The sequence below is a fragment of the Podarcis cretensis genome (assembly GCF_951804945.1).
Source record: "Podarcis cretensis genome assembly, chromosome: 2".
Lineage (NCBI taxonomy): Eukaryota > Metazoa > Chordata > Lepidosauria > Squamata > Lacertidae > Podarcis > Podarcis cretensis.
In genome coordinates, this window is record NC_137171.1 from 120,633,783 (window position 1) to 120,645,793 (window position 12,011).

The following is a 12,011-nucleotide window of genomic DNA, read 5'->3' on the forward strand; positions in this document are numbered from 1 at the left end:
CACACACACACATAGATTAGCACGCACACACACACATATATTAGCACGCACGCACACACATATAGATTAACACACATACACACACACACACACAGAGATATATACATTATTATTATAAAGTTTGCAGATGACACCACCATAATGGGTTTAATAACAGGTGGAGATGAATCAGCTTATAGAGGGGAGGGTCCAAAGAATATCTACATGGTGCCTAGGGAACAACTTGCACCTTAATATCAGCAAGACAAAGGAGATGGACTTTCGGAGGAAAAGAGAAGTAGCCCCGCAGTACATCGGGGAGGGGTGTGTGAAGTCTCTTCCTTTAAATTCCTAGGAGTTTATCTCAGTGAAGAGGAGTTTGGATTTTGTTATGTACTGAAGTTCTCACCCTGGGCCAGCAGGGGGATACTGTAGATAGTTATGCAAATGAAGGATCGAAAAGTGACGTTCAGTGATTGGATAGTTTTGTATGCAAATGAAGGATCAAAAAGTGACGTTCAGTGATTGGATAGTTTTAGAAAATGGCAACAGTTGCATTGTTCTGGAGCTCTATATAAGCAGGCTGACTGAGCTCCTCAAACTAGTTCTGTTCTGGCATCTAAATAAAGAAGAGCTCTTTAAAGAATCGCTGTGTCGTCTGACATGTTCGCCCACAACTTAACAGATTTGATATCCCGCTTTATCACTACCCTCCTAAGGAGTCTCAAAGCGGCTAACATTCTCCTTTCCCTTCCTCCCCCACAATAAACACTCTGTGAGGTGAGTGAGGCTGAGAGACTTCAGAGAAGTGTGACTAGCCCAAGGTCACCCAGCAGCTGCATGTGGAGGAGCAGGGAAGCGAACCAGGTTCACCAGATTACGAGTCTACTGCTCTTAACCACTACACTACACTTGGAAAATAAACACAACCCAGGTGGTTAAGAAAGCCCAACAGACTCCATCTCTTCAGAGTATTGTAGAAGAACGATGTCAAACAACATTTGATGATCTCCTTCTACCGGTCAACAACAGAAAGTGTCCTTTCATACTGCATCACAGTGTGGTATGCTGGTTTGACATCATCTGATAGGAAGTGCCTACAGAGGGTGGTGAATACAGCAGAAGATACTATAGGCTGTCCCGTGAATCCGCTGGATGAAATACACACCCTGGCCGGCACTTTCTTGATCTCCTGCCCTCAGCTTCTATCCATGGGCTGTTAGGCTGCTGAATGAAAAGATAACAACAGGGCAACTGACTTTCGGGTTTGGTGTCTGTGTGTGTCAGTAAACGAGGGGAATTAAGACTAAGAGAGCTGAGTGGGGGGTGCTTGTGTAATCTCACTGTATACAGATTTTACAAGTGACAATAAAGTATTTCAAAATTTCAAATTTCAATATATATATATACACACACACACATTACATTTTCTGCTTTACAATTTAAAGTATTCATTCAAACAACCTTAAAATATCAATGACTTCCCTTCTCTTTCCATGTTTCATTTTACATAGCATAAATCCCTGCATATTTTATATAAACTAAACCATTCAGTATTCCAATATTGCATCCACCAAAACCTAGTTACACTGTTGAATTTATCCGAATGCTGCCAACGTTTTCAAGTGTGCACAATTCCCCCCCCAAAAAAATTAAACCCATTCTTGGTTGTGCGTAAGGTCACCTAGTCGCAGCTCCCTACAAAGCAGGAATCTTTCACCCAACGTGGGGCTCTCAAACCCACAACCCAGAGATTAAGAGCTTCATGCTCTCCTGACGAGCTATCTCAGTGGACGAAATTAACCCTTGAACGTCAAAGCATACACACAGCCCCAAAGGTGCAAATTTTCAAAGGTTTATTAAAGGGAAAGGGGGGGGTGACAAAAAGATAGGATGAAAAGAAATAAATCACTTTGCACTAGATCACTGTTTCCCAAAGCGAGTTATACCGCCCCCCCCCCCCGCAGGGGGTGCTGGAACAATCCAGGGCCTCGTGTGTAACCGGGGGGGGGGGCATTTAATAAAAATAAGGGGGCAGTGGAAGCGTAAAGAGAGAAGAAAGTTTTGAAGAACTGTACGTTCCATCTGTTGTGTAACAATGCTTACTGCCAGCAATATGTAGATAGAAATAAAGGTAAAGGTACCCCTGACCATTAGGTCCAGTCACGGACGACTCTGGGATTGCGGCACTCATCTCGCTCTATAGGCCGAGGGAACCGGCGTTTGTCCACAGACAGTTTTCCGGGTCATGTGGCCAGCATGACTAAGCCGCTTCTGGTGAACCAGAGCAGCGCACGGAAACGCTGTTTACCTTCCCACCAGAGAGGTACCTATTTATCTGCTTGCACTTTTGATGTGCTTTCGAACGGCTAGGTTGGCAGGAGCAGGGACCGAGCAACGGGAGCTCACCCCGTTGCGGGAATTCAAACCGCCGACCTTCTGATCAGCAAGCCCTAGGCTCTGTGGTTTAACCCACAGCGCCACCCGCGTCCCATGTAGACAGAAACACAGGTATCTAAAAGAGCAGAAATTTGCCACTGCATCTTTCTGTTTGTTTGCTTAAAGAAGGTAGGTTTCCAGGGGGCACTGAGTAATATATTTCTTTCTGGAAAGGGGGCGGTAGGCCAAATAGGTTTGGGAACATTTGCACCAGACTGACTCAGTGAGAAGTTCCAAAACATGCATGGAATAACCTTGTAGTGCGAGACGGCAGAGGGATGTTGAAAGGGAAGACAAATTTCACAGGGGAAGGGTCCTACTTTTAGCCCTGTAACACAGGGGGCACAGGGGGAAGGAAATCTGCCAAACAGGATGGGATTTGGGGATGCCCTGGGTGGCATGACCCTTTGGCACCAAGGCAAAGAGCAGGTCGGAGGAGCAAGAGATGTTTCCTCCAGGCACCTGGCAAAAAGGACTCTAGGTGGGTGTGGTGGGAGTGATTCCATCTTGCGGCTTTTGTTGCGTAACTGGACATAAAACAACAGAAGAGATTCAAGATCATTGGCACAGAAAAATTGAGACGGACATTTTTTCTTCTCCAGCTTCTTCGCAGCTCATGGAACAATCTGGGTATTGATAGGGCTTCGCCATCTGCAATTGATTTGAGATGTGGCCGGGTTTCTGTTCCGAGTAAAGCTCTCTAGACATTTCGACGGTTTCTCCCGTGTGGATGGTTTGATGACAACTTAGGCTTTTCCTCCAAGCAAATCTCTTTCCGCACTCCAGGCATTCGTACGGCTTCTCCCCGGTGTGGATTCTCTGATGACAGCTAAGGCTAGTGTTCCTGGTGAAGCTCTTTCCGCACTCCAAGCATTTATATGGCGTCTCCCCTCTGTGAGTCAGTTGATGCACGGTGAGGTAATTTTTCTGAGTGAAGCTTTTCCCGCACTCCGGGCATTTAAATGGTTTCTGCCCTCTGTGTTTCATCTGATGTAAACTGAGGTTCTTCTTCTCTGTGAAGTTTTTCCCGCACTCCAAACATTGATACGGCTTCGCCCCGGTGTGACTCCTCTGATGCCTGTTGAGGTCCGTTTTCCGAATAAAGCTCTTCCCGCACTCTAAACACATATACGGTTTCTCCCCGGTGTGAATTCGGAGGTGATTTTTAAGGTGGCCTTCGTACCAAAAGCCCTGGCCGCACGCCAGGCATTTATACGGCTTCTCCCCAAAATGAACCCTTCTGTGTCTGTTGAGATCTTTGAGCTGGCCAAAGCTCTTTCCGCACTCCAAGCACCTATACGGCTTCTCCTCCCTGTGAGTCAGCTGGTGTATCGTGAGGTAATTTTTCTGAGCAAAGTTTTTCCCGCACTCGGGGCATTTAAATGGTTTCTCCCCTCTGTGATTCATCTGATGTGTACTGAGGCTCCTCTTCTGGGTGAAGCTTTTTTCGCACTCGAGACACTTATACGGCTTCTCCACCGTGTGGATCCACTGGTGTCTCTTGAGGTCTGTCCTCTGACTGAAGCTCTTTCCGCACTCGGCGCATTTGTACGGCTTCTGTCCTGTGTGGATACGGAGGTGTTTCCGAAGGTAGGAACTTTTGGAAAAGCTCTTGCTGCAATTGATGCACTCAAAGAGCTTTCCCCCCGCGACGCTTGCCGTGCAGATGAAATTGTCCTCGCACAAAGAGCACTGGCCGCTCTGTTTTCCATCCTCCATTTCCTCTCCCACTGGGATTTCAGCGACGTCGCCCCTTTGGGAGGAAGAAGATTTCTCCCTCCTCCTCTTCGGTTTTCCTTCTGGTTTTCTCCCCTGCTGTTCCTGCTCTTTACACCTGGCTCTTTCCTCTCCTGAGAAGAAGAGAGAAAACATGTAAAGCCTGAAATCCAAGAAGTACGCTAACTAAGAATTGATTGCTGTTGTGGGAAATAGGGGAAAGGAGAAAAATTTGCTATACAAAGCGGGATTAAGATGGTTGCCTCCCCCCCAACCTGAAGCATTTCCCAATATAGAACCCCACTCTTTCAATAATAATAATTATTATTAATTATTATTATTTATACCCCACTCATCTGGTGGGGTTTTCCCAGCCACTCTGGGCGGCTCCCAACAGAATGTAGTAGTAATAATAATAATAATAATAATAATAATAATATGCTATGTTCTGGGTGCAGGGAACACATTTCCTCCTTTTTTTTGAGAGAAATGCAGAGAGGGTGGTCATCCTACTGCTTAGCATTCTAAGGGATAAAACAAACTGGATTCCTAAAGAGGAAGGAAATTTGGATTTGAGAAGAGATGATGATGATTATGATGATGATTTATTTATACCCGGCCCATCTGGCTGGGTTTCCCCAGCCACTCTGGGCGCCTCCCAACAAAATATTAAAAACAAAATAAAACATCAAACATTAAAAACTTCCCTAAGCAGTGCTGCCTTCAGATGTCTTCTAAAAGTCAGATAGTTGTTTATTTCCTTGACATCTGATGGGACGGCATTCTATAGGGTGGGCACCACTATTAAGAAGGCCCTCTGACTGGTATGTATTCAAATAAAGGAATACATTAGATAAGTTGCCAGAAAACATGCCTTGAGACTAATAGGGTTGCCATACGTCCGGGATTCGGCCATCGGAAACAGCTCCCCTTCAGAAAGTGCCTTAATGTCCCGCAACCCGTGTCAAAGGTGTAGACTTTGGCGAATTTCTTTTAAAAATAGCTCAAAATTTTTTTTAAATGGACTTCATGGATTTCCACTAGTTATCGTATCATAGCACTTGCAGAAAATAGGCAGAAAATATCTTATTCTCAGATGAGACCAGCAGGGGGAAAACGCATCTTGATTGTTAGGAAGAAAAGGAACAGCCAACCCTCCCTGCCTTTTAATCTATTAGAAGGAAAAGCTTCACTAGGGTCTTATCAACCCCAAACCAAGGGCAAGTGCAGGGGGCAAGGGACCTTACCCAAAAAGGCCACGATGCCACCATTCTCCTCCATGACTTCCCTGTGCAGGGTTCTTTGGCTCGGATCCAGCAGCTCCCACTCCTCCTCAGTGAAACACACAGCGACCTCCTCGAGCGTCACCAGACCCTGAAAGGAAAGAGACCATTTCCCGCTCACAGTTAATGCAACAGATAATAATAGTAACAATAACAATAATAATTTATTTATACCCCAGCTACTCTGGGCGGCTCTCAAGAGAATATTAAAAACACAATAAAACATCAAACATTAAAAAGTTTCCTAAACAGGGCTGCCTTCAGATGTCTGCTAAAAGTCGGATAGTTCCTTGATATCTGATGGGAGGGTGTATCACAGGGCAGGTGCCACCACCGAGAAGGCCCACTGCCTGGTTCCCTGTAACCTCACTTCTCGCAGTGGGGGAACCGCCAGAAGGCCCTTGGAAGAGACCTCAGTGTCCGGGCTGAACGATGGGGGTGGAGACGCTCCTTCAGGTATACTGGGCTGAGGCCGTTTAGGGCTTTAAAGGTCAGTACCAACACCTTGAATTGTGCTCAGAAACGTACTGGGAGCCAATGTAGGTCTTTCAGGACCGGTGTTATATGGTCTCGGTGGCCACTCCCAGTCACCAGTCTCGCTGCCGCATTCTGGATTAATTACAATTTCTGGGTCACCCTCAAAGGTAGCCCCACGTAGAGCGAATTGCTCTTTCTCATCAGACAGCAAAGAAAAAGAAACAAAGGACAATAGTCCCATTTTCCAGAACACAGTAACACAAAACATCCTGTCTCCGTCAATGAAATGAAAACATACACTGTCATGTGATAGACAACAATCTCATGACTGCAAACACGGAGCAGGAATCCTAACATTAACGTGCTGTAAACCGCTTTGAGATTTTTTTTTCTTTCAAAATATAAAGAGGTATAGAAATGAAATTAATACTACTATACTACTACTAATAATAAAGGAGCCTAGACATTCAGTTGTGGCAACTGTAACTTAGGTTTAAGGTGCCATTTGGCGATTAGCTTATATATCTGAGCTTCTGGCACTGGGCCTTCTCTGTGGTAGCCCCTAACTTGTGCCACTCCCTCCCCCACAGAGATGCATCTGGCACCTTTATTGTAGAGCTCCCAGAAAATGCTGAAGATGCACCTCTGTACCCTGGCTTTTGGCACTTGAAGTGTGTGTTTTTAGGGGACCCACTTCATTTTTTTGGTTGCAAGCTGTTTTAAATTGCTTTTGGCGCTGTTCTTGATGCTGTCACCCACCCTGGGACCTTAGGGTGAAGGGAAGGTGACAAATTTATTATTTCCTTTTAGTTATTTAATTTTTATACCACCCTTCACCCAGTGGTTCACAAGATAAAAATACAAGGTAAAAACACATAATAAAAACAGGAACAAAACAGGAACACCATAAACCAATAACCCACTCACCCCTCACATTTTAAAATTAAATATATGAATTAATTAATTAATTAATACTGTTTCCAGAGACAGAGTTGTGAAGAACCAGGGTAGCTTAGTTGGCTAGAGCATGGCGCTGGTAATGCCAGGGTTGCAGGTTCAATCCCCATATGGGAAGGCTGTATTATTATTATTATTATTATTATTATTATTATTATTATTAATTGAATTTATATACCGTCCTAAACCCAGAGGTCTCAGGCCAGTTCACAGAAAAGATCACAATATATAAAATCAAAATTAAAAACAACCCAATAAGACCCCCCCCCCCAAAAAGAGGCACATTTAAAAAGCTATAGGATGTCCATCAGGTCAACCAAAGGCCTGGTTAAAAAGGGACATTTTTGTCTGGTTCCTAAAGGTGTATAAGGAAGGTGCCAGGCGAACTTCCCTGGGGAGAGCCTTTCACAGACAGTGAGCCACTACCGAGAAGGCATATTGCTGTTGACATTTCCATTCCACCTTAAGGAACAGACATGGGATTGTTACATGTCACATGTCTGTTTACATTCCAGCACAGTATGCTGGGAACTTCCGTTGTGTGTGTAGCTTTTGCTGCTCTCTCTGAGACGACGAGAGAGACAACATGTTTCTTTGTCCTGATTTAGGATTAATAAATCTGTAGTTATAGTATGCTTCCACAAGCCTCACACCTATTCTGTGTGCTCTGTTCAATCTGCTGATAGTGTGCCCTGGCTCAGAAGCCCGGGTCGCTGATTTACGTCAGAGCAGAGGTGATGGTCTTTGCACCGGGCCGCTGGAAGGAGACGGCCCAGCCGGGGCTAGCCAGCTGGCCTACCCGGCCCTCTGCATGTCGACAATTCCTGCATTGCAAGGGGGTTGGACTAGATGACCCTCAGGTCCCCTTCCAACTCTATGATCTTACTTGATCTGTATGCTTAGTAGTAGCTTCAGCACAAAGAGATGATCTTTCCAGCATCAGTGGAGCCTCCTTTGCCTCAGGAACGTCAGCGGCCACTCCTTCAAACAGGCCCTGTAAGGAAAACAGGGATTAAAGACAGAGTGAGAGAGTGAGAGAGAGAGAGAGAGAGAGAGTGAGAGATGGATTAGCAAAAAGAAACGCCCTAGGTTCAGAGTGGGATGTCACCTCTGAAGAGGATTTGTAGGGAAAGTGGGCCAACTGGCAGGGTTTCGCAATATTATTGGAAATCTCTGTGTTATCAGGATGAAACTGTCTCTCACCAGATTCTGGGAGTAAAGAGAGAAATGGATGAGAAAAAGGATATACATGGAATACGTGTTAGGAGATGTCCTAATGTAACATGTCACTCAATAAAACTTCTTCAGACACTGAATACCTGGGTAAACATAGATAGATGATAGATAGATAGATAGATAGATAGATAGATAGATAGATAGATAGATGATAGATAGATGATAGATAGATTAGATAGATAGATGATAGATAGATGATAGATAGATAGATAGATAGATAGATAGATAGATAATAGATAGATAGAGATATATAGGATTTTTAAACATTTATATTCTAAATACCTAAACAATAGAAGAAAAGGGATAATGGATGACCAGCACATCAGCTGTAATATAGCAGTTAAAGTGTAACAAGTAATTTATTTTTGCCGCAGCCTCTAATATCCAAAACAATAAAAATGTTTTTGTTTATTTTATGAAAATACAGCCATCAGCACAAAACTATGAAAATGAAACTCTCTCACCTGCTGCTCTTCCTGCTTCTTCTCCTCTGCCCGGCTCAGGAGGAAACCTTCGGCCAGGGCCACCGCCTGGGAACTGGTCTCTGCTCCGCATTCCCTGACCCAGTTCTCCATCTCCGGGGGGAGGACAGCCAGGAACTGCTCCAAGATCACCAGGTCCAGCATCTGAGCTTTCGTGTATCGCTCCGGCTTCAGCCACTGACGACAAAGATGGTGGAGCCGGCTGCAAACCTTTCTGGGTTCCTCTGCCTCCTGGTAGCGAAAGTGCCTGAAACGCTGGCGCCGAGCATCCGAGCTGAGTGCGTCCTCCTCCCCCAGGACCTTTTGCCGGGTGTTTTCCCAGCATCCTTTGCTGCCTGTGGCTTGAATGGCATGGTAGCCTCTCCCTGCCACTGGGCCAGCGAATTCTGCCTCTTCCACCTTCACCGCATGATCTGATGGAGCCTCCGACATGGCTGAAAAACGTGTCCCTTTCCCTACTCGGTCAGATGCCGTCTTAAGGAAAAAGCTGGCCAACGAAGCGAGGACCCGGAGACCTTCACAGCCGAGAAAGATACCTGTGAATAAGACCATTTTGAATATATTTCATTTTATCGATTGCAAGGAGATAAATAAGAAAAATAAAAAGTAAAGGGGAAATTAAAAAGGATACCTTAAAAAAACATTTTAAAAGGCCAAGGAGAACAGCAATAACAAAATACAGTGGTGCCTCAGGTGCGAGGCACCACTGTACACAAGTGGAAAACAATGATTTTATCTACATATATACTATACAGTGATACCTCTGGCTGCGAATGGGATCCGTTCCGGAGGCCTGTTCGCAACATGAAAAGAGCGCAACCCGCAGTGGCCATCTGTGCGGGTTGCGATTTGCTGCTTCTGTGCATGCATGTGACGTCATTTTGCGCTTCTGCGCATGCGGCGAAACCCAGAAGTAACCCTTTCCGGTACTTCCGGGTCACCGCAGGACGTAACCTGAAAGAGCGTAACATGAAGCGGACATAACATGAGGTATGACTATATAGTAGACCTTTCTGGAGGTCCGTTCTTAACCTGAAACTGTTCTTAACCTGAGGTACCACTTTAGCTAATGGGGCCTCCCGCTGCCACTGTGCAATTTCTGTTCTCATCCTGAGGCAAAGTTCTTAACCCGAGGTACTATTTCTGGGTTAGCGAAGTCTGTAACCTGAAGCATCTGTAACCCGAAGCGTCTGTAACCCAAGGTACCACTGTGTTCTGTTGGAGTGGCAGGGGCAACCCAGCCAGATGAGTGGGGTATAAGAAATATATGGTGGTGATGACGAATGCCTGCTTGTCTTTTCTCCCCAGTCCCTCATAGAATCTTAGCGTTGGAAGGGACGTGAGGGTCATCTAGTCCAACCCCCTGCAATAATAATAATAAATAATAATAATAATAATACTTATTTATATCCCGCCCTCCCCAGCCGAAGCCGGGCTCAGAGTGGCTAACAACAGTAAAAATAACACAGTTTACATAAAATCACAATCAATTAACTGAAAAACATTCTAAAATCAATTCATTCTAAAATCAATTCAGAGTCAAATTCATGGCAGTTCTATGAGGATTACAGAAGGAGGGGGTCAGACTTTGCCTTGGCCAAAGGCCTGGTGGAACAGCTCTGTCTTGCAGGCCCTGCGGAAAGATGTCAAGTCCTGCAGGACCCTAGTCTCTTGGGACAGAGCATTCCACCAGATCGGGGCCACAGCCGAAAAAGCCCTGGCTCTGGTTGAGGCCAGTCTAACCTCCCTGTGGCCCGGGACCTCCAATATGTTTTTATTTAAGACCGTAATGTCATCCCTGACAGATGGGCATCCAACCTCTGCTTTCAAAACCTCCATCACCTCCCGAAGGAGGCCATTCCACTGTCAAACAGCTCTGACTGTCAGAAAGTTTTTCCATATGTTTAGTCAGAATCTCCTTGCTTGTAACTTGAAGCCATGGGTTCGAGTCCTACCCTCTGGAACAGGAGAAAACAAGCTTTCTCCACCTTCCATGTGACAGCCCTTGAGATATTTGAAGATGGCTCTCCTTTCTCCTCCCAGTCTCTTCTTTTCCAGGCTACCCATCTCCCTCCAAAGGCTTGGTTTCCAGACCATCCTGGCCGCCCTCCTCTTCCCCCACCTTCCAGCTTGTCAATATCCATTTTGTCCAGCCCTACTGGGCTTCTCCCCACTTGGGGGCGTTCTTCCCACCCACCCCTTCCGTTTCCCTGCTTGCATTTCCCAGGCTCCCAGTCCCTACTGTGGTGGTACTTTTATTATTATTCAGGGAAGTTTTTAATGTGTGACATTTTAATATATTTTTAATCATTGTTGGAAGCTGCCCAGAGTGGCTGGGGAGACCCAGCCAGATGGGCGGGGTACAAATAATAAATTATTATTATTATTATTATTGCTTTTTCCTAGGGGGGACGCATGCCCCTAAACACATAGCTGTCAACTTTTCCCTTTTCTTGCTAGGAATCCTATTCGGAATATGGGAATTTCTTTTAAAAATAGGGAAACGTTGACAGCTATGCCTAAACATTTTGTGAATTTTTGTACTTTTGTCCATTTACTGCATTTATCCATTTACTGCATTTATACTCCATTTACTGCATTTATTTGAACTATAAAATGGTGGTTTTCTTGCTATCCTTTAAATGTAACAGAATAAACATATTGGTGTGCCATCTTATAACCAACCAATTAGGGCAGAGCTAGCTTCCAAGACTAACCCGAATTACTTTACACCTGCACACAATGCATACAATTTCATGATTAGAAACTTACCAGAAAATTATTTACATGTAAATTAAGTCGCACTAAAGAAGGTGATAGATTTGTGTACAGTCCCACTAGTTTCAGCAAAAGAACTCTCTGCGACTGGAAAACCAACAGAAATTAAAAGTGCTTGACTTCTTGTTGGATGATACTCAGAGTGTTTAGTTCCTTGGCTAAACTGATTCCAAGGAGAATTTAAAATAAAAAAAAATAGTTGAAATAAGCAATCAGTTAAGCAGAGTAGAGAAATTCTAGTCATCCAATGATGTCTGATGCAGGTGCCTAAGAATGTTGACACATACCCATGTCTTCCAATAAACCAGTTGCTTAAAATTTATTCTGATGACTTGGAGTTAAAAATATTTTGCCAGCTCCGAGGATAATAATTTAATAACACTAAGGCAAAAGCTCAATTCTGCAACATGAAAACACAAACATGCATAACAGAATAATAATCATAATAATAATAATAAATAGCAATGACACCCCCAGGCCACCCTTCACCAAATGCAAGAGGAGAGGGGCTCACCAGATTTCCCTGCTACCCCGATTTAAATTGACACCCTGCTTCTTATGCAGGATCAGGACGCAACCTCGCCGCAAAGCACCCTCTGCTCTCCATGGGATCGCCCCTCCAGCTTCCCTAATCCGCAAGGCAGGATGGGGAGGGGCCTTTGCT

At 44.8% G+C, this 12,011-nt stretch overlaps 1 protein-coding gene across 1 annotated transcript; it reads right to left on the reverse strand.

Moving 5' to 3' along the window:
* Window positions 1-1,818: 1,818 nt before the first annotated feature.
* On the reverse strand, window positions 1,819-12,011 carry LOC307208456 (uncharacterized protein). The gene is made up of 5 exons (XM_079963036.1): window positions 11,862-12,011; window positions 8,552-9,105; window positions 7,738-7,845; window positions 5,382-5,508; window positions 1,819-4,268 (listed from the first exon to the last, which is right to left on the reverse strand). The coding sequence occupies exons 2-5, from the start codon at window positions 8,999-9,001 to the stop codon at window positions 2,977-2,979; spliced, it is 1,977 nt and encodes a 658-aa protein (XP_079819162.1). The 5' UTR covers window positions 9,002-9,105; window positions 11,862-12,011; the 3' UTR covers window positions 1,819-2,976.